The 23,273-nt window shown below is 42.8% G+C and overlaps 1 protein-coding gene across 1 annotated transcript in view; it reads left to right on the top strand.

Annotated features, from left to right (window-relative positions):
* The window catches only part of DISP1 (dispatched RND transporter family member 1), an 81,214-nt gene extending 59,418 nt beyond the window's left edge, over positions 1-21,796 (top strand). The window contains 7 exon segments of the mRNA XM_070734362.1: positions 1,254-1,377; positions 3,466-3,593; positions 4,362-4,459; positions 8,597-8,694; positions 18,179-18,238; positions 18,240-20,432; positions 20,434-21,796. Of these exon segments, the coding sequence (XP_070590463.1) occupies positions 1,254-1,377; positions 3,466-3,593; positions 4,362-4,459; positions 8,597-8,694; positions 18,179-18,238; positions 18,240-20,432; positions 20,434-21,792 (4,060 nt within the window). The 3' untranslated portion in view covers positions 21,793-21,796.
* Positions 21,797-23,273: the final 1,477 nt, after the last annotated feature.

Here is a 23,273-nt window from a genome sequence, read left to right as displayed (position 1 = left end):
AAGTTTGAAGACCTCTGGCATAGTGTTTAAAGAGATGAATTTGGGAACATTCTGGCCAGACCAAATATATAGACTAGTGATAAAAAATGAACAACTAAAAATCAGTAGTGGGTGTTTAATCTAATTGACTGCTTGCATTTGAAATGGCACGGCTTTTCTGAATCACGGGTGCCAAATGATTTGAGTTAATTATATGCCAATTACCATTAGCAACCTTCAAGCTAAACAAACTGTGAATAGATTGCAGCAGAAAAGAAAGGAGAGAGAAATGAATCTATTCTTTTTCATTATACCTGGAGGAGAAATCTGTATCAACTATTTTAAACATTCTTGCATGAAGAAAGGCTGAAGAAGGAAAAAAAATGAGTGGCGGATATGTTTTTTATTGATTGGAAAGTAATATTGGAAATACAGTGATACCTCGTCTTACAAACGCCTCGTCATACAAACTTTTCGAGATACAAACCTGTGGTTTAAGATTTTTTTGCCTCTTACAAACTATTTTCACCTTACAAACCCACCGCCGCTGCTGGGATGCTCCGCCTCCGGACTTCCTTTGCCAGTGAAGCACCCATTTTTACCCTGCTGGGATTACCCTGAGGCTCCCCTCCATGGGAAACCCCACCTCCGGACTTCCCTGTTTTTGTGATGCTGTAGGGGTATCCCAGCAGGGGATCCCAGCAGAACAAAAACGGGCGCTTCAGTGGCAATGGAAGTCCAGAGGTGGGATTTCCCAGTGAGGGGAGCCTCAGTGAAATTGCAACATGGCAAAAACACAGAGGTCCGGAGGTGGGGTTTTGAGGACTTCAGTGTTTTTGCGATGCTGAGATTCCCCTGCAGCATCGCGAAAACACAGAAGTCCGGAGGTGGGATTTCCCATGGAGGGGAGCCTCAGGGGAATCACAGCAGCGCAAAAACGGGCACTTCAGCTGGCAAAAGGGGTGAATTTTGGGCTTGCACGCATTAATCGCTTTTCCAATGATTCCTAAGGGAAACATTGTTTTGTCTTACAAACTTTTCACTTTAAGAACCTCGTCCTGGAGCCAATTAAGTTTGTAAGACAAGGTATCACTGTACTGCTCTCCGCAAATTTGGGTACTTTCCAGTTTGAAGACTGGCACAATTCAGTCCTCTGTAAAGAAAAATGATGGTGATATTTTAAAAAACTATCTTAGCCATTAAAAGAAAAAGTATAAATTAACCCCCTGCTAGCACCTTTCTCCTATTCACGTTTGTTTTCCATTTTGTTCTAGCTATGCAGCTCTGATAGCAGACTGGCCTGTGGTGGTTTTAGGCATGTGTACTGTGTTAATTGTGGTGTGCGCATTGGTTGGAATTCTAGTCCCAGATCTTCCAGACTTCTCTGATCCTTTATTGGTGAGTAAACTTTACTATCTTCTGCTGTCATTGTGCACTGTGTTGGCACATCCTCCAACACCCCCCCTCTTCTCCCGAAATAATGATAAACAGAGAGTTGTGGTAAATTATGGGCGAACATATTGTATTGCTTTCAAATGCAGATGTGTCCACATCCAGACCCCACATCTGAATATTTATAAAGTACTTGAGGCCAGATGTCTTCAGCTATATGGGTGTAACTGCTGAATCTTTTCTTAAGAGAAAACTTTAGAAGAATCCTCTTCTAAGAGTGATTTCAGCTTATGTACAATAGAAATACTATGCATTAGTGCAATACAGTAGAGCAACACCAGATAGCTTAAACCAGTGTTTTTCAACCAGTGTGCCGCGGCACACTAGTGTGCCATGAGACATGGTCAGGTGTGCCGTGGGGAAATTAAACATGGGTCCCCAAACTACGGCCCGTGTGCCAGCCGCCTCCATCCGGGCCGCCGCCAGCTGCCTCCATCCGAACATAAACATTCCCTCACAGTCCCTCCAGCTATCAGCGACAGGAAGAGTGGAGGCGCAGGGAATGCTCATTGACCAATCTAGGATTCATCCTGACCACTAGAAATGAACCAATAGCAGGCCGCCTTTAATCCACACCCAGGAAGGTCCCCACTCGGGCTGTCGCGCACTTGTCATTGTGTGGCCGTGGCGAGTAGTTAAAGCTGCTACTCCTCCCCGTGGTCCCGATTTCTAATCCTGGTCAGGACTGGAGGTAAATGTTGCCACCACCTCAGCTGGTTATGTCTATCCTGAAACAGGCCCAGGTTTCACACTAAGTGAGTATAAATACATTTAGAAACCATATTATTAACTATATGTATAATATGTACTGTGTTAGAGTGTCATTTTGTGTCATTTTGGTTGGTGGTGTGCCCCAGGATTTTGTAAATGTAAAAAATGTGCCGCAGCTCAAAAAAGGTTGAAAATCACTGGCTTAAACAGTAACTCAATAAATAGAAGATAACTTTAGGTAATTGTTGTTCTATACATGCACTATGGGAGTGGTGAACAGTTCTGCCTACTATATGTCTGATTTGTTTTCTCACTGAAACATTAATGAATACTATCATAAAAGTTTACCAAGGAAGGGTTTTGCTTATTCAGCAGAGGCTTCCGTATAGCTGGAACCCATCTCTAGTAAGGTCTTAGCACATAGAGTAGGCTTCATGTATATACTCTATGCATGATGGCTCCTCTCCGTAGATCAGAGGGTAGTGATGGTGATATTGGTCAGAAGTCTTCTATATATTGTGTTGGGTGATTCAGTAAATTAAAAACAAGCTTGTTATTTATAAACCATGTTATTTGGGAGATGTAGTTGCCATATATTTTCCACTTTCTTTCCAAGAAGGTGGGGGTGGGGTAGAATAGAATAGAATAGGAATTTGTCGTTGGTGCATATGCTCTCATTATATGTAAGAAAAGATACATTTGTCAAGAATCATGAGTTACAATGATTGTCATATGCTACAAATAAGCAATCAGGAAACAATATTAATATAAATTGTAAGGATACAAACAACAAATTACAGTCATACAGTCATAAGTGGGAGGAGATGGGTGATAGGAACAATGAGAAGACTGATAGTAATAGAAATGCACCCTTAGTGAATAGTTTGTGTCTAGTTGTTCTGATGTTGTGCTCTATAGCGTCATTTTGAGGGTAAGAGTTGAAATAATTTATATCCGGATGCGAGGGGTCAGTAAATATTTTTAAGGATCTCTTTGTCAACTTTGTCATATTTATCTGAAAGCAGTTAATACAGTTAATGATATTATTGTCTTCATGTTTTTACTTGTGTTCACTTACGTCTCTTCACTTGGTGCCACTGGCTCTTGAGAATTGAGATGCATAGTAACATGGGAATCTGGCTAACTCAAGCTGTGGAAGGCTGTGTTTCAACTTGTGTCATTCTGTCATCAGAATATGAACCAATTTAAGTGTTACCTGTAGAAAATAAATGTTTAATAAAATTCTTCCATTTTCATTTCTGTTTGCTTGTTCAGTGAAATAATGGCATTCATTAAAAAAAAATCATAAATATTCTGCTGCAGGGTTTTGAACCAAGAGGAACTGCTATTGGGCAGAGGCTGGTCACTTGGAATAACATGGTGAAAAATACAGGCTACAAAGCAACTTTAGCAAACTACCCATTTAAATATGCAGATGAGCAGGCTAAGAGGTAAAGGCTTTCAATCAAATTATCAGCTGTTGGTTCTAGGTGCCACATTGAAATAACCAGTCCTCAAATTGTTTGAATAACAGATGTTTAATAAATATTTTTCCTGTCTGCCCCCCCCTCCCCCAAATAAACAGAATATGCATTTTACATCTGGCTCTTTTATTTGTAAGTTAATAATAGGATGTTGCAGAAGAGATGCTTTGAAACTTTGATGCTTTGAAACATGCAGAAGCAAAAGTGCAGCATCTGTTTCTGATAACTTAAATTACCTGATCCTGAAAACAGGCATAGCAGGGAATTCTGTGTTAATATTCAAATCTGAAGCTTTGCACAACCCTAGTAAACAATTACCGCAGACCACAAAGGTCTACAGACTTTGTGACTTCTTGTCTACGATTGGGTGATTATGCCACATGTTATAATTTTTAAGTGTGGCGCTCATTAGCATTGCTGTGAATCCTTCTGTACTCGGTTTTTACCATTTGGTAATGTTTCTGCACTTCTCATATAATTGTCACATTTTTTCTTTGAAATTTTATAAAAGTCGAATGACTACTCTTTCCATTTTATTGTAAGTTTGAATGCAACCTGTATTAGTATTTTTTATTTAGGATAATGTTCTCCAGTGTGACAGCTTTCCAGAACTCCTCAGTCTGCATTTTGTTTGGTTACTTTTCTCTGATTTAGTACTTTTTAAATCTATGTAGTGCTGGAATAAAAATGACTACTTGAAATTTATCATTTTTTTAAAAAAATTGTTCTCGACAGTCATCGAGATGGCAGATGGTCTGAGGATCACTATGAAAGAGAGAAGAGGGAGGCTGACTGGAATTTCCAGAAGGACAGCTTTTTCTGTGACATTCCAAGTGAGTTGATTAATATTTTAGCTGTAAAATAAAATTGGCTTTATATTTGCAAGCACAACGAGTTTGACTGAATTAAATCTCTTCATTTTCAATTTTTCATTTCCCGGGATTTGATCTTTTCTGTCTGAGAAAAAGAATGCTGGCTTCTATGGACTAAGCTAAATGCATTTCAATATTAAGATGGTAATAATACCATTTGTGAAGTGGCAACCATCTGCCAAGGACACTTTAATTTGCACAAAGATTATCTCAGGGACTGCCTTCTGCTGCACGAATCCCAGCGACCAGTTCTCTGGGTCCCGTCAACTAAACAATGTCGTTTGGCGGGGCCCAGGGAAGAGCCTTCTCTGTGGCGGCCCCGGCCCTCTGGAACCAACTCCCCCCGGAGATTAGAATTGCCCCCACCCTCCTCGCCTTTGGTAAGCTTCTTAAAACCCACCTCTGCTGTCAGGCATGGGGGAACTGAGATATTCTTTCCCCCTAGGCCTTTACAATTTATGCATGGTATGTTTGTTTGTTTGTTTGTATGTATGTTTAGTTTTACAATAAGGGTTTTTTAGTTGTTTTAGTATTGGATTTACATGCTGTTTTTTATTACTATTAGCCGCCCCGAGTCTATGGAGAAGGGCGGCATACAAATCCAATAAATAAATAAATAAAGCAGGGGATTGGTCTGAATAGCCTCTGTCACCCCTAAGATCTTTTGCCTTTCCTTTTTTATCATAGGTGGGACAAAAATGATAGATTTCCACTTTCTTTTGGACTGCTGGAAGGAACAACTTTGCTCATGGTTGTTAGAAATAAACAGGAGATTTGTTCATTTTTTTCTAAAAATAATAAAAGTGATTCATTTCAATTTAGCTACTACAGTACTGCATATTTTTCAGAATCGCACCTTTTTTACACACACCCCCAAAAGAGGGTAAAAAACTGGCTGCATATTATACACCGAATGTAGCCCCACCTAGCCACCATCAGCCTTTGGCCTCTGACCCCCAGCAATTTACCTCCTTGCAGCAAACAGTACAGAGCCTGATTAGCACAAGCAACTGATTATTGGCCTCCCGACCGCATAATTCCCATAGGAATCAATGTAAAAGCAAATAATGTGTGCAATTGTGGAAACCACAGGGAGAGTGGAGGCCCTGTTTCCTCCCAGGAGATTCCTAGAGAGGCCCCACAGAGACTTCTCCCTGCCTTTTCCAGCCCTGTTTCCTCCCAGTAGATTCCTAGAGAGGACTCACAGAGGCTTCTCCCAGCCTTTTCCGGCCCTGTTTCCTCCCAGGAGATTCCTAGAGAGGCCCCATGGAGGGATTTCTCTGCCTTTTCCGGTTACAGTTTCCGAGGCTCGGGTTTGTAAGTGGAAAATGGTTCTTTGGAAGAGGCAAAAAAATCTTGAACACCCAGTTCTTACTTAGAAAAGTTCTTAAGCAGAGGCATTTGTAAGTAGAGGCACCACTGTACTTCAAGAAAGACACATCAATTTTAACAGCATCTGTACAATCTGAAATGTAATAGTCTCCGGTTTTAGTATTAAGATAAGGCAGCTGAGTTAAATCCTAATTTCATCATGTTTGGAGTAATCTATTTCAATAATTGGGAGCAGTTAGTGTGACTACATTTAAGAAAGCTCTCTGGCATTAATATACAGTGATCCCCCGTTTATTGCGTCCCCAACCATTGCGAACAGGGTACTTTGCTATTTTTCAACCCGGAAGTCAAAAATACCATCTACGCATGCGTGCCGGGCACGCATGCGTAGATGGCAGCGGCTTCCCTGGGTCTTCCCCCTCTTGCTGGCGTCAGCGAGGAGTTTCCCCACCGCCCACGCAAACTCCTCGCTGCCGCCCGCCCTTCGCCCGCCCACGCCGTTCATTCTCGCCGCTTTTGAGCTGAGTCCGGGAGCGAATTCGCTCCCGGACTCAGCTCAAAAGCGCCGATAGCAAGCGGCAAGGAACGGCTTGTCTCGGCGCTTTCGAGCTGAGTCCGGTCAGCTCGAAAGCGCCGAGACAAGCCGTTCCTTGCCGCTTGCTATCGGCGGTTTTGAGCTGAGTCCGGAAGCGAATTCGCTTCCGGACTCAGCTCAAAACCGCCGATAGCAAGCGGCAAGGAACGGCTTGTCTCGGCGCTTTCGAGCTGAGTCCGGTCAGCTCGAAAGCGCCGAGACAAGCCGTTCCTTGCCGCTTGCTATCGGCGGTTTTGAGCTGAGTCCGGAAGCGAATTCGCTCCCGGACTCAGCTCGAAAGCGCCGAGAGCCAGCGCCCCCCGGACCCCCAACCCGGGTTTGGGGGGCTGCTAGGAAGCCCTCCATGCCGGCGGCAAACAGCCGCCCCGCCCCCAATCTTCGGCTCCTCGCTAGCGCTGTGGGAGTAAAAACGCCATCTGCACATGCGCAGATGGTGTTTTTACTTCCGCAGCGCTACTTCGCGAAAACCCGCTCGTTGCGGGGGGTCCTGGAACGGAACCCTCGCAACGAGCGGGGGTCTACTGTACTGCCATAATGTACATTTCTCCAATTCTTTGCTATTTCTATGGGTCAGGCACACATGCATAGAAATACACACCAAACAGTGTATATCATTTGTACTGTTTGCTGGGAGGAAGAGGCAGGGTTTTTTTTTTCCTTGCCCCCCCCCCAAAAAAAATTAATGTGCATCTTATATTCGAAAAATATGGTATATGCAGTCATTCTCTTTTCAAAGTATAGAGAATATTTTAGAAAAATATTTTTAGCTGGGGGAGGTAGGGTCATGATGCTCCCCCTCCATTTTAGTTTCATATAATCCTACAAACTACATTAGGCTAAAAATTGGTTACTGCTCGGAGGTCCTGTGGCCCAATCTTCTGTCCCGTTGTATTGAGTTCCATTAATTGTCCATGTCCAGTCAACAAAGCAGTGGATGTGATGTGCCGGTGCCTGGAGGCTGTTGGGGCCTGGATGGGTGTCAACAGACTGAAACTCAACCCTGATAAGACAGAGTGGCTGTGGGTTTTGCCTCCCAGGGACAATTCCATCTGTCCGTCCATCACCCGGGGGGGGGGGAACATTGACCCCCTCAGAGAGGGTCCGCAACTTGGGCGTCCTCCTCGATCCACAGCTCACATTGGAGAAACATCTTTCAGCTGTAGCGAGGGGGGCATTTGCCCAGGTTTGCCTGGTGCACCAGTTGCGGCTCTATTTGGACCGGGAGTTGAAGTGACTTTGTACAGATTCGAACACGTAATTGCTGCTTTGCTTGAACTGCTTTATTCCAACATAAACATAACGTTAATACAACAGTCAGTATTCAACAGTCAAACCTCCTCGGGTTTCCCCTCTTTAGCTGCCAGCTGGCTGAGTAATGAACCAATGGTTGTCCCTTATTTTCCCCGGTTGCATAACAGGAGTCACTGCTCACAGTCACTCATGCCCTCATCACCTCGAGGCTCGACTACTGTAATGCTCTCTACATGGGGCTACCTTTGAAAAGTGTTCGGAAACTTCAGATCATGCAGAATGCAGCTGCGAGAGCAATCATGGGCTTCCCTAGGTATGCCCATGTTACACCAACACTCCGCAGTCTGCATTGGTTGCCGATCGGTTTCCGGTCACAATTCAAAGTGTTGGTTATGACCTATAAAGCCCTTCATGGCATCGGACCAGAATACATCCGGGTCCGCCTTCTGCCGCACGAATCCCAGCGACCGATTAGGTCCCACAGAGTTGATCTTCTTCGGGTCCCATCAACTAAACAATGTCGTTTGGCGGGACCCAGGGGAAGAGCCTTCTCTGTGGCGGCCCCGACCCTCTGGAACCAGCTCCCCCCGGAGATCAGAATTACCCCCACCCTCCTTGCCTTTCGTAAGCTCCTTAAAACCCACCTCTGTCGTCAGGCTTGGGGGAACTGAACTACCCTTTTCCCCCTAGGCCTATACAATTTATGCATGGTATGTTTGTGTGTATGTTTGGTTTTAAATAAGGGTTTTTAATTATTTTAAACATTAGATTTGTTTTATGCTGTTTACTACTGTTGTTAGCCTCCCCGAGTCTACGGAGAGGGGCGGCATACAAATCTAATAAATAAATAAAATAAATAAATAAATTCCCGAGTTGTGTTGATCTCTCTGACCTTCACGACATATTAATCACAATTTCAGGTGATCGTTACTCCCGAGTGGTGTTTGCATCAGCGAGTGGAGATGACTTGTGGAATTTACCAGCCATAAAGTCAATGTGTAATGTGGAAAATATGCGGGTAAGTAAAAGTTATTAACTTTATTGTAGTGGAATGTACATTTGAAATGTTGATCTCTCGTCTTAATCATTACTCAGCTGCTGACATGTTGCAGAGTTAGCTGCTGGCAAGCAATGTAATGCTACTTGCAGTGTTCCCTCTAATTTTTTGGGGGGTTGGGCGGAAAAGTATAGTGTCTGAGCGGCAGTCCCTTCCGGACTGGGCGACACAGAAATAATAAACAAACAAACAGACAAACAAACAAACAAACAAACAAACAAACAGACAAACAAATAAAACCCCCACCCTGTTTTGCCTCAGAGAATTTCAAAATAAAATACTGTACTGTGTGTCTATAACAGTGAGCTCATAATAGGGCAACTCTATCAATATCAAAATGCCACTTAAATAGTTGAGCTAGTTTCAAACTAGATTTTGATTTTCTTTCTCTCTTCCTTACTCCCATTCTTTTTCTTTCTCTTTTCCTTCCTCTCTTTTTTCTATCTGTTTCTCTCTCTTCCTCTCTCTCTCCTTCCCTCTCACTCTTTCCCTCTCGGCTTCTGGGCAGGTTTGAAAAACTCTGAGTTGATGATGATTTTTAAGTGAGCGATTGCTCACTGCTCAGCTTAGAGCAGTGATGGGCAACCTTTTGAGCTTGGTGTGTCAAAATTCGCCAAAAAACTGAGCATAACTCAGGTGGTGTGTCACCTTGAGAAAAAAACATAATTTTGTGATATTTATAGTTTAAATAACAAATACTGTATGCATAATTATCTTTCTCTTTCCTGTCATTCTCTGCCTCAATCATTTTCTCATTTCTCTTTTTTTTCTCCCCTTTATTCTATCATTTCTCTCCCTCTCTCTTCCTATCTTCTCTCACACACACTCTCTCTCTCCCTTTCTTTCTTTCCTTCTCTCTTCCTTCCACTTTTTTCTCTTTCTCTCTCTCTTTTCCTTCCTTCCCCTCTTCCCCTCCCTCTCTTTCTCCCTCTCTCCCTTTATATTTATCTCTTCCTTCCTTCCTCTCTTCCTCCCTTTCTCTCTCCCTCTCGTTCACTTTTCTCTCTTCCTCCCTTTCTCTCTCCCTCTCGTTCACTTTTCTCTCTTTGGCGAACCCCCAAACTGTTCAGATTCAAGAAAAAGCTTATCAAGGGGGGTGGGGGGTTGTAAAAATCTAGTTATGAGCCACCAAAGGAGGAAGCAAATGGCGTGACGTCCACGCAGGGTTTTTTTTCAGACTCTCTTTTTTGCGAGCCCGGCATGATTTTTTTTGTTACAAATTAATAACCCGGAAAGGGTTTACCTTAGCACCGTCTCCTGTAACACCGTTCTGGTAGGCGAGCAGGGAGCAGAGGGGCGAGGGCAGTGTTCCCTCTAATTTTTTTTCGGGGTGGGCGGAAAAGTACAGTGTCCGAGCGGCAGTCCCTTTGGGACTGGGGGGCATATAAGTAAGAATAAATAAATAAATAAGTAAGTAAGTAAGTAAGTAAGTAAGTAAGTAAGTAAGTAAGTAAGTAAGTAAGTAAGTAAGTAAGTGTGGGCGTGCGCTATCACACATGAGTGAGTTCTTGCATCCATAATTCTATCCTTTCTATGTCTCCCTCCCCCTTTCCTTTCTATCTCTCCCTCCCTCTTTCCTTTCTATCTTTCTCTCCCCCTGCCTTTCTCCAAGCCCTTCCTTTTCCCTCTCCCTCTCCTACTACCCCTCACCCTCCTTTCTATCTCTCCCTCCCCTTTCCTCCCTCTTTCCTTTCTATCTTTCTCTCCCCCTGCCTTTCTCCAAGCCCTTCCTTTTCCCTCTCTCTATCCTACTTCCCCCTCTCCCTCCTGTCTATCTCATCCTCCCTCTTCCCTTTCCCCCATTCTCTCCCTCTTCCTTTCTATCTTTCTCTCCCTCTTTCCTTTCTATCTTTCTGTCCCTGCCTTTCTCCCTCTTTCCCTTCATCTCTCCCTCTCTCTTTATCTCAATTCCCTCTTTCTCCCTGGGCTGCTGTGCCTGCCCTGCAGCCCCACCACGGACGGACTGCCTTAGCATCGGCGCGCCCCCCCCCCCCCGCACACGCTGCAGCTGCCGGACCATCAGCGGCACCCCCCCCCCACATGCTGCGTTTCTCCCTCTTTTCCTTCATTTCTCCACGCACACGCTAGCAGCACACGCGCACACACCCCACACACTCTGCGTTTCTCCCTGTGTTTCTCCCTCTTTCCCTTCATCTCTCCACGCACACGCTGCAGCTCCCGGACCATCAGCGGCACACGCACGCACGCACACCCCACACGCTGCATTTCTCCCTGCCTTTCTCACTCTTTTCCTCTTTCTTTCTTGCTCTCTCTCACTCTCTCTTCCTTCCTATATTCTCTCTCTCTCTCTCCCTTCCTTTCTTTCCTTCTCTCTTCCTTCCACTTTTTTCTCTTTTCCTTCCTTCCCCTATTTCCCTCCCTCTCCCTCTTTACATTTATCTCTTCCTCCCTTTCTCTCTCCCTCTCATTCACTTTTCTCTCCCTTCCTTCCTTCCCTCCCTCCTTCTGTCCTCTCCTCTTTCCCTCCCTCTCTTTCCCTTCTTTCTCTCCACATCTCCGGCGTGCAGCTGGCTTTGCTGACCGGCACAAGTCTCAAGCCAGCTGCCCCGGAAAGCCAGGAAGGTCCTCCTGCCCCCCCCCCACCGAAAAAAACCCGGAGGTCTGCCGCCACCAGCCTGAGCCTCCCGTTGCTCCACTCGGCTTCGCTGTGGACCTCCGTTGTGTTTTCGGGGGGAGGGAGCGGCGGGAAAGCCCTGTGCCAGCCAGGAAAGCTGGCTTTCCGAGAAAGCAGCGCGCTTTTCAAATGCACTGCTTTCTTACAACTCTTTCCTGGGCAGGGGGGGGAGGGAGGAGGCCTGAAATAGGCCTGCAACCCCTCCCCTCGCTCCCAGCGGCCCCTGCGAGCCAACCACCATTCGTGGTGGGCTCGGACGCTTGGCGCCACGCCAATCAGCTGGGAGGCGGCGCCCCCCCCCCCCCAGCTGAAACTGATGTTGGGCCGGGGCGATTCTTCCCCGGCCGGACAGGCATGCTTGTGCTGCCAAAGGCAGCGTGTGGGCAAGCCTGCGCTCTGCGCAGGCGCACCCAGCTGGGAGGCAATTGCACTCCCTAAAGCTCTGTTTCTCCGGCGGCCGTGTGTCACCAAAAATGGCTACGCGTGTCAGTGCTGACACGCGTGTCATAGGTTCGCCATCACTGGCTTAGAGGGAACTATGGCTACTTGCCTGATACTTCTTTTTGTCCCAACACTGCCATCCGTTTCTTTTGGGATAGATTCTCCAGAGTTTGTTTTGGACAATGGCTGATGTAGAAACAAGAATTAGTTCAGATTTTCAAAACAGGATTTTCACTCCTCTCCGCCTTGTCATCTTTTTTCCCAAAACCCAGAAAACACTTCTTTGCCTTTTAAAATAGTTCATCTGCATAATTCAGCATGATTCTCTTGCTTGATTGGCTACATCTAATCAGATGGTTGGTAATAAGAACTGAAACATATGTATAGTAATTGATGTGCACATACAAATATGCATCTATGCTCCGAGAAAGGAAAGTTTTCTTTGCACCCAGAGATGAAAAAAGACAGTCTGGTTTTGATTGATTGGTTCTGAGCAGGAGAAACTGTTTTTCATCATCCAAATAGTTGAAGTTTTTTTTTACAAATTCCCAGAAGAAACCAACACATAAAAAAGTAACAGGCTGCTTCAGGGACGTCATGAGTTCTTCTGCCATGTGGTAGCGGTTAATTTTGCCCATAGCTGAGACCGAGGTCTAGTTTTAACTAATGGCCTTAACTGATACAGGATCTGTGTCAAAATGAAAGACATTCATGTATATGTATTTGGAATAATGACTGAGTCTGACACTCCTCGGGAGTACTAGAAGGCTTCGACAAGGAGCCCCTGTTTGCTAATTCTTAGCAAGCAATATAAAATATAGTGATGTTGGCAGAATTTGTAGGGAAGAGGGAAAAAAAGATGATTATGGTATTATGTCAACAGTGCAAGAAAAGAAGCCAATTAATATGTTGGAGAGGAATTAATTTATTAATATTAATATTTATTAATATTAATATTTAATTTCATGATTCTAAGATGAAGGAATCAGTGGGTAAGAGATATAATTTTTATTTGTCCCAGATTTTGCAAAATAATCCATGAGTTCACATTGGTTCAGTCAATTCTTTATCACAATCATTGATTACAGCATATGTTATTTAAAATGTTATTAAAATGCTCTCAGTTCCTTCTTAACTTTCTAATTTTTGAAATAAGACATTTCATATTTCATATTATATTAATATCAATTATACTGTAGATAATTACTTTGGAAATATTTAAAAATAGTGGTTGTTATTGTGGTTTTAATAAAGTTTCCAAAAAGGTCTTAACTGAATTTAAATGGAATGTTTTTATGCCAGGTGACAGCTGCTAAGATGATTTATCTCTTTGTAAAGTAGCAGTATTACCCACATATGAAGATACATGACTTCCTTTTAGAAAAATGTATGATTCTAAAAGGCTCACTTCATTGTGTTTATTATCTTTTCTATAGTGTTTAAATCGTACTGAAGTGTTATGGTCTCCTTGACTGGCTGTTACGTTTAGAAAACTGCTGTGCTAAACTGCAAACTTCTGTGATTTTTTTAACTGCTGCCATTTGTTTAATAATGAAAAATGTACATCTTCATTAATCTTTGATCTTTATTGGAAGAAGGTCTTCTTGGCCAGAGTCCATATTTCCTTCCAATACATACTCTTAGCGCACAGAGGTTTGAAGTTTTTTGTACTGAAGTCACTGCTATCTGTTCCAGTCAAAGCAAGTTTAATTGCTGTAATGGTTTGACTGGTTTCAACTTTAAATCTACTCTAAGGGTTTTTCTCTATCCTCTATAAAATGAATTTTGATTATGCTTTGCCAACAGAGAGGAAAACAGCTAAATTGTTAAGCAATTTATTAACTAATAAATATTTAATTACAAATTGTCTTGGGCATGATGTATCAACTCCAGCCATCTGGTTTTCTTGTTCTGAGGCTTGTAGCCTGCAACTGATTGACATATGGCACCCACGTAGGCTTAATGGTAGAACCATATATGGCATCGCTAACTAGGAATTGAATATTACCTACTATTTAAAACATCCTACCCAGTTTGAAACATTTTTTTCATGTTAGGGATAACAGAGTTTGTCCAAAGGGCAACAGAATAGATGGTGGACAAAAGTCTTCTAGAAAGAGGGCGACCTGCCATTATGAATGTTTCTCTTCTGATTCTCTTAACAAGAAAATATTAAGAGGATTTTGGGAGACATGGGTGCATAATTCACATGTGAGAGGAATATGTGCTCTAGATTTACAGTACCCTCAAAGCTCTCTGCAGTGTACAAATTTTCTTTGCTAAGCAAATCCATGTGGTATGAATAAGAGATCTGAAAAACATTTCGAAATAATATGAGTGTTGTGTTTTCTTTAGAAGTTCACAGACAAGTAGAAAACATCCTGCTGATACTTCAAGCCCAGCTTGTGCAAATGCCTTTTGATCAAGCAATAAAATAGACCATGGCCATCTTTCCTAAAGGCTGTTTTTAGAAGGCATTTGATAAGTTCCAGGCAAAGTCTGATCTTCCAAGTATGAGCAGCTAATCCATCTTTATCTTCAGTGAAGGTGACTTTTAACAGCAAAGATGGACAGCCTCTAATGTGCTAAAGAATAGCAGATAGAGCATCATCCCAGCCTGAGTTTGAATAATTGAAGTACATAATCTTCTTTTCCTCTGTTGTCTGGGTGACCCTACAGGGCTTACAGGCTACGTATTCCTTATAAATCTGAGCTCTGTCATGAAAAAATAAGAATATAGCATTCCAATACTTCATTTTTATTAGGTTGCTCATTTTTTTCTGCTAAGCTTGATTGATATTTTTATCTGGAAACAATCAACACTAACTTATTCTTTTCTTCTTGGAATTCGAGGTGATTTCTTGTTCTAAATTTGTTTAAGAATAATAAGGCCATACTAAATCTGTTATAATAGCCAGGCAGTGTTAGTCAAAATCCTGTTTATGTAAAATAAAAGAATTGCAATTGAGGAGCGAGGTTTGCAGTGAACTTATTAAAAATGCACTTGGCTTAGAAATGCTTAAGAAGATGTATAATTCAATCAATATAAATAAAGCTGCTAGTAGTTTTGGGAAGTAGGTACAGAGACTATCAATATTGGCTTTTTGTTATGAATTCCAATCAAGAAGGGCAATTTTGTTAATAAACACCATGAAAGAAATATATTAAAATTCCATTATATAATATATTAATGTCAGCCTAATTAATGGAATGATTTATGTAGGAAGATGTACATAGCAATATTCTTATGTCTGTTCAAGCTGTTTCCCCTATTTTTCTGTACATTTCAGTGCTCATGAGTTGGCCCCAGGAATGTCCTATGATGTCTATCTTAGTAAAGGATAAATGGAGAATGGTGCATAGTCTACTTCTTGTCATGTTTGAAGATCTGCAGTTTAGTAGAAGTTTGATCAAGTTAACATTCAGCCTATTCACCGGCCTATGAGCAATAGTGATGGGACTCATTCTTGAAAGAAATGGAGGAGTTACTAGTTAGAGCAGTGTTTCCCAACCTTGGCAACTTGAAGATATTTGGACTTCAACTCCCAGAATTCCCCAGCCAGCGAATGCTGGTTGGGGAATTCTGGGAGTTGAAGTCCAAATATCTTCAAGTTACCAAGGTTGGGAAACACTGAGTTAGAGGAACCTTTATAGAACTTTTCCCTGCAAGCTTGAGAATAGAGAATTGCACAAATGCCCATTTCAAAGGCTGAGAGGTTTCTTCATATTGGCTATAATTTGGGCAAATTTGTCAAAATTGTCTCTGGAGTTTGAGAGCTCCCGAAAGAATTATAGCTCCCGGACAACTCCCAAAAGCATTATAGCTTGTTCTTGATTTTGAGCAGTAAAAAATATAATCAGTTTTGTCTGGTATGTTCCTATAAATCTGGTTTTCCTTCGCAAAATAAAATGAAGAGAATTGGTTCAAACCAAATGAAGTTTTCTCTTGGATAAGCGTAATTAGTCAATGGACTTCTTCATTATACTTGAGGGACAAATCTGTATCGACTGATCTAAACATCTTGTCTTCTTATCTCTGGGGGGTTAACTGAAAAATGTCCATCCTAAAATCCAAGGATTTTGGCATGGAGCATTTGCAGCACGGAGCATTTACAACCAGAGACAGAGGATTTGTTCTGCTTACTAGAGGCTGGCTACAAACACCTCTTTTGCACATGGTCTGTGCCAAAATCCTGCTTGGATTTCAGGACAATTTTTTTTCAGCCATCCACCAGCAACCAGAGGGAATCTTCTTGGCAGCTAGTAGCAGCTTGCAACCTTTCCTAATGGCTTCCCATTAGATGCTTGGAACAAACTTCCAGCAGACGTGGTTGGTAAATCCACAGTAATTGAATTTAAACATACTTGGGATAAACATATATCTGCATTGCTTGCCGATCCGTTTCCGGTCACAATTCAAAGTTTTGGTTATGACCTATAAAGCCCTTCATGGCACCGGACCAGATTATCTCAGGGACTGCCTTCTGCTGCACGAATCCCAGCGACTAGTTAGGTCCCACAGAGTGGGCCTTCTCTGGGTCCCATCAACTAAACAATGTCGTTTGGTGGGACCCAGGGGAAGAGCCTTCTCTGTGGTGGCCCCCCAGAGATTAGAATTGCCCCCACCCTCCTTGCCTTTCGTAAGCTTCATAAAACCCACCTCTGCCATCAGGCATGGGGGAACTGAGTTATTCTTCCCCCCTAGGCCTTACAATTTACGCATGGTATGTTTGTTTGTATGTATGTTTGTTTTTATAATAAGGTTTTTTTTAGTTGTTTAGTATTGGATTGTTACATGCTGTTTTTTATCACTGTTGTTAGCCGCCCCGAGTCTGCAGAGAGGGGCGGCATACAAATCCAATAAATAATAATAATATATCCATCGTAAGATAAAATACAGGAAATAGTATAAAGGCAGACTAGATGGACCACGAGGTCTTTTTCTGCCGCCAGTCTTCTATGTTTCCCCATTGACTTTCTGGAGAAGCGGCAGAGAAGATTGCAAAAAGCAGTCACACAATTTCGGTGCCCATAAAGGATCTTTCCCAATGTCTAGAGATTGAACAGACTTAATCCAAGCAAAAATAGTGGATGAGGTATTTAGATCCAGTGAGTTCCACTCATCCACACTGGATGGGGTTTCCCTCCCTCAGACAAAACTGGTATGCAGCTCTTCCTTGAGGGTGGAGCAGCCATAACCAAGAGGGTCTTTGCACAACTTCATCTTGTGTGCCAATTGCACCCATTTCTGGATCATGATGCCCTGCTGATGATCGCTTATAACTTGATTATTTGCCATTTGGAATATTGCAATGTACTCTACATGGAGCTGCCTTAAAGACCATTCAGACACTACAGTTGGTCTGGGGCCAGGGTAGGCAAAGTTGGCTCTTCTATGACTTGTGGACTTCAACTCCCAGAATTCCTGAGCCAATCATGCTAGCTCAGGAATTCTGGGAGCAGAAGTCCACATGTCATAGAAGAGCCAACTTTGCCTACCCTTGGGCTATGGGATAATTACTCTAGGGAACAAGCAGCGACAACACAGGTAGATATAAGCACATGATGCTACCTCCAAGTAACACCACTACTGGTCATTTAACATTGATAATTCAGTTATAACTCAGTTATAACTCAGTTGTGTTAGCAAAAACTTCAGAAGAAAAGAATTTAGGGGTAGTGATTTCTGACAGTCTCAAAATGGGTGAACAGTGCAGTCAGGCAGTAGGGAAAGCAAGTAGGATGCTTGGCTGCATAGTTAGAGGTATAACAAGCAGGAAGAGGGAGATTATGATCCCGCTATATAGAGTGCTGGTGAGACCACATTTGGAATACTGTGTTCAGTTCTGGAGACCTCACCTACAAAAAGATATTGACAAAATTGAACGGGTCCAAAGACGGGCTGCAAGAATGGTGGAAGGTCTTAAGCATAAAACGTATTAGGAAAGACTTAATGAACTCAATCTGTATAGTCTGGAGGACAGAAGGAAAAGGGGGGACATGATCGAAACATTTAAATATGTTCAAGGGTTAAATAAGGTCCAGGAGGGAAGTGTTTTTAATAGGAAAGTGAACACAAGAACAAGAGGACACAATCTGAAGTTAGTTGGGGGAAAGATCAAAAGCAACATGAGAAAATATTATTTTACTGAAAGAGTAGTAGATCCTTGGAACAAACTTCCAGCAGACGTGGTGGATAAATCCACAGTAACTGAATTTAAACATGCCTGGGATAAACATATATCCATCCTAAGATAGAATACAGAAAATAGTATAAGGGCAGACTAGATGGACCATGAGGTCTTTTTCTGCCGTCAGATGTCTATGTTTCTATGTTTCTATAACTATTCATTTTTTTTCTTTCCACAGATACGATCGCATGCTCAGTTTGGGGATCTGTGCCAGAGGACCACTGCTGCTTCATGCTGTCCCCAGCTGGACATTAGGCAATTATATTGCCATTTTAAATAACAGATCCTCGTGTCAAAAAATAGTGGAGAGGGATGTTTCTCATACTTTGAAGCTCCTCCGCACATGTGCCAAATATTATTACAATGGGACCCTGGGGCCAGATTGCTGGGATACGGCAGCCAGAAGGAAAGACCAGCTCAAGTGTACAAACGTGCCACGCAAATGTACCAAGTACAATGCTGTTTACCAGATACTCCACTATATACTAGACAAAGATTTTCTAACCCCAAAGACCTTGGACCACGGCTTACCAGCTTTAAAATATAGTATGCTTTTTCTACCTACCGAAAAGGGAGACAGTATGATGAATATCTACTTAGATAATTTTGAGAACTGGAACTCGTCGGATGGGATCACCGTCATCACAGGGATTGAGTTTGGAATAAAGCATAGCTTATTCCAGGACTATCTATTAATGGATACCGTGTATCCTGCTATAGCCATAGTCATTGTTTTGTTAGTGATGTGCTTCTATACCAAGTCCTTGTTTATCACGCTGATGACCATGTTTGCAATCATTAGCTCCTTAATAGTTTCTTACTTTCTCTATCGGGTTGTATTTAATTTTGAGTTTTTCCCCTTTATGAACCTTACCGCACTGATTATTCTTGTGGGTATCGGAGCCGATGATGCTTTTGTCTTGTGTGATGTGTGGAGCTACACAAAATTTGACAAGTCGCATGCCGCCACTTCAGAAACCATGAGCATCACGTTGCAGCATGCGGCTCTTTCCATGTTTGTGACTAGTTTTACTACTGCTGCTGCCTTCTATGCTAATTATGTCAGCAATATTACAGCAATCAGGTGTTTTGGTGTGTATGCTGGCACTGCCATTTTGGTGAATTATATCCTAATGGTGACATGGTTGCCCGCAGTTGTGGTCTTGCACGAACGGTATCTCCTCAATATTTTTAGTTGCGCTGTGAAGCCACAGGCAAGAGTTTACGATAGCAAAAGCTGCTGGACAGTGCTGGGCCAAGTGGTCCGTAAAGTGTTTTTTGCAATCTCAGAAGCATCCAGGATATTTTTTGAAAAAATGTTGCCATGCATTGTGATAAAATTTCGATATGTTTGGTTGGTCTGGTTCCTAGCCTTAACAGTCGGGGGAGCATATATTGTGTGTATAAATCCAAAGATGAAGCTACCCTCTTTGGAACTAGCTGAGTTTCAAGTGTTCCGGTCTTCCCATCCTTTCGAGCGCTACGACGCTGAATTCAAGAAGCTTTTCATGTTTGAGCGGGTCCATCATGGGGAGGAGCTTCATATGCCCATCACTATTATATGGGGGGTCTCCCCCGAGGATAACGGGGATCCCTTAAATCCTAAAAGCAAAGGCATGCTGAAGCTGGATAGTTCTTTCAATATTGCAAGCCCAGATTCGCAGCTCTGGATTTTAAAGTTTTGTCAGAAACTGAGGAATCAGACATTTTATTACCAAACGGAAGAGCAAGATTTCACGAGCTGCTTTATTGAGACATTTAAGCAGTGGATGGAAAACCAGGACTGTGATGAGCCAGCTCTTTATCCCTGCTGTAGCCACTGGAGCTTCCCCTACAAGCAGGAGGTCTTTGAGTTATGCATCAAGAGGGCCATAATGGAGCTTGAAAGAAGCACGGGCTACCATTTAGATAGCAAAACCCCTGGCCCTCGCTTTGATATAAATGATACCATCAGAGCGGTGGTGTTGGAGTTCCAAAGCACCTACCTTTTTACCTTGGCATATGAGAAGATGCACACGTTCTATCAAGAGGTGGACACCTGGATTTCAGAGGAGCTCGTTTCTGCTCCAGAAGGTTTAGGTGGTGGCTGGTTTGTGAGTAACCTAGAATTTTATGACCTCCAAGATAGCCTCTCCGACGGTACTTTAATTGCCATGGGTCTTTCGGTCACTGTTGCATTCAGTGTAATGCTGCTGACCACATGGAATATAATAATAAGTCTCTATGCAATAGTCTCCATAGCAGGAACGATTTTTGTCACCGTTGGATCCCTGGTTCTGCTCGGTTGGGAGCTAAACGTCTTGGAGTCTGTCACCATTTCGGTGGCAGTTGGCTTATCGGTGGACTTTGCTGTCCATTATGGCGTCGCTTACCGCTTGGCTCCAGATCCCGATCGAGAAGGGAAAGTCATATTCTCTCTAAGCCGCATGGGCCTCAGCAATTGCGATGGCTGCGTTGACGACATTTGTAGCTGGAGCAATGATGATGCCTTCTACGGTTTTAGCCTATACGCAGCTTGGCACCTTTATGATGCTCATAATGTGCATTAGTTGGGCATTTGCAACCTTCTTTTTCCAGTGTATGTGCCGCTGTCTGGGACCCCAAGGGACATTTGGCCAGATTCCTCTGCCCAAAAGTCTGCAGTGCGGTGCTTTCTCCCAGGCGTTGTCAGGAGGCCAAGGAGACGGAGAACAAAATAAAAAGCAGTCTTCCAATAAATACCAGCCTGGTTCAAGGTCTCAGAAAGCAGACATAGAAGAAGAACATGAACACTATGAGTTGCAGCCATTAGCAGGCCACACCAGCAATGATACTGCAGTGGAGAAGAGGACCTGTGAAGAAATGCACATTTGCCCTGAGCTCTTCAATGGCAGGCTGTCAAACCCACATACTCATCACTCACCATGCAACACAGAACTGAATGTAAACATTAACCATGAATCAGGTTCGGCAGTGTCGCCTTTGGGTGAGCAGGACCCCACTTGCCATTTGTTGAGTCAAAATGAACAATGTCATTGTTCAGAGCCACAGCAGCATGCAGACATGAAATGCTCCCATTTGCATCCACGTAGAAATGAAATGTTATGCTATCGCTGCTCTCATTCATCTGGGAACGTACGAGTCCAGAACTCCTTAGTTCCCATCAGTGCCTTGCTTCATTCTCCTGATGGCTACGTGAATGCTCTCCAGCATGTTCTCCACTGTAGTTGTCTACAAGGCAGGTTCCAAAGACCCTTGCTTCAAAGTTCTCTTCCCCCAAACGTTTTTCTCCACTCGGTGCCTCATTTTCGGCCCCATAGTCCTCCAGATACTGAAGAGAGCTCAGCAATTCTTCCCAATGAAATGGGTTCGTCCTCCTCTCTCTGCAGAAGTTCTGCATTGCTTACCAAACCCCTCTCTGAAATAGAACAAAGATCATCTAACAATCAAGTAGGGCTGTGCAATAACTACAGATCCAACGGAGACAAAACTACCCCTGAAGTGAATGGGAATGAAAATAAAACTTCTGCATCTAAGCCAAACAAGCAAGCTCAAATGGCGGGTGCCCAGGGTTTGCCCCAAACAGCTCCAGGGATAGAAGCAAAGAATCAAAATGAGCAGAAGCGTTTAGAAACTGCTACAGTAGAGGCTGGCCCTGAGTCTTGCTCTGAAAATTTAGAGTACTGTAGCCGTACCATAACAAGGAAGTGCAATTCTGTTGAATGTCGTGTGCCGAACACTGAAGCCCATGTGCCTACTCTATTAGCACACCCTGAACTTTCCAGTGAAAACTTGCTAATAAAAACACTTTAATAAATCTTAGCTTTGAATATTTTTTTTGTTCCTGTCCCTCACCTACAAAAAGATATTGACAAAATTGAACGGGTCCAAAGACGGGCTACAAGAATGGTGGAAGGTCTTAAGCATAAAACGTATCAGGAAAGACTTAATGAACTCAATCTGTATAGTCTGGAGGACAGAAGGAAAAGGGGGGACATGATCGAAACATTTAAATATGTTAAAGGGTTAAATAAGGTTCAGGAGGGAAGTGTTTTTAATAGGAAAGTGAACACAAGAACAAGGGGACACAATCTGAAGTTAGTTGGGGGAAAGATCAAAAGCAACATGAGAAAATATTATTTTACTGAAAGAGTAGTAGATCCTTGGAACAAACCTCCAGCAGACGTGGTAGATAAATCCACAGTAGCTGAATTTAAACATGCCTGGGATAAACATATATCCATCCCAAGATAAAATACAGGAAATAATATAAGGGCACACTAGATGGACCAGGAGGTCTTTTTCTGCCGTCAGATTTCTATGTTTCTATGTTTCTAATATTAAACGTAAGATCTGAAGTAGATTAGATGTTTCCTTTTGGAAAGTCAGCTCATGTTTAATCCAGATTGTTTGGATGGGAGAGCCTTTCAAATACCCTTTTCTGGAACTTCTGGCAATAGAAGATGAAGATGATGCTAGATTCATCAGCATGCTCCTCTGCTTCTTCATACCCAGAAGGGAGATAAAAGTCAGGAAATACCTAGGGAGTTCTCTAGCCAGGGCACTTCATGAGGGGAATGAGAAAGGGGAAGCAATGCCATTCCATATCTTACCAATTCCCATCCAATTATTCACTGTGTGGAGTGGTAGTTTGCTAAACATTCTAAGGCAAAAAGTTTGTCACCGAGAGGATAAAAACATTTATGTGGCATATAATTTAGATGTTCTAAATCAATTGCGGGCTTGGGGTAAGAAAGAAAAAATGCTTTTAACCCTGCTGTTCTGTTCGAGTCTGTGCAACACGAAATCGAAGTTTGAGACCCTGTAAAAAAAAATTCCCTGCATTTCTGAAACTTGAAATTTCATGACTTTTCATCATTTCAGGGGTTCTCTCTATGAGAATATGGGGGGAAAATCAAAAGCAACATGAGAAAATATTATTTTACTGAAAGAGTAGTAGATCCTTGGAACAAACTTCCAGCAGACACGGTTGGTAAATCCACAGTAACTGAATTTAAACATGCCTGGGATATATCCATCCTAAGATAAAATACAGAAAATAGTATAAGGGCAGATTAGATGGATCATGAGGTCTTTTTCTGCCGTCAGTCTTCTACGTTTCTATGTTTCTACCTTTTTCAACGATATTATCTACATACTATAGATCAGTGGTTCTCAACCCTTCTAATGCCGCGATCCCTTAATACAGTTCCTCATGTTGTGGTGACCCCCAACCATAAGTCTAGTGCAATTCTTCCAATATGACCTGATTGGTCATATTATAACATAAAAAT

Source organism: Erythrolamprus reginae, chromosome 1 (genome assembly GCF_031021105.1).
Source record: "Erythrolamprus reginae isolate rEryReg1 chromosome 1, rEryReg1.hap1, whole genome shotgun sequence".
Taxonomy (NCBI): domain Eukaryota; kingdom Metazoa; phylum Chordata; class Lepidosauria; order Squamata; family Dipsadidae; genus Erythrolamprus; species Erythrolamprus reginae.
This window is presented reverse-complemented; position numbering and strand designations above follow the sequence as displayed.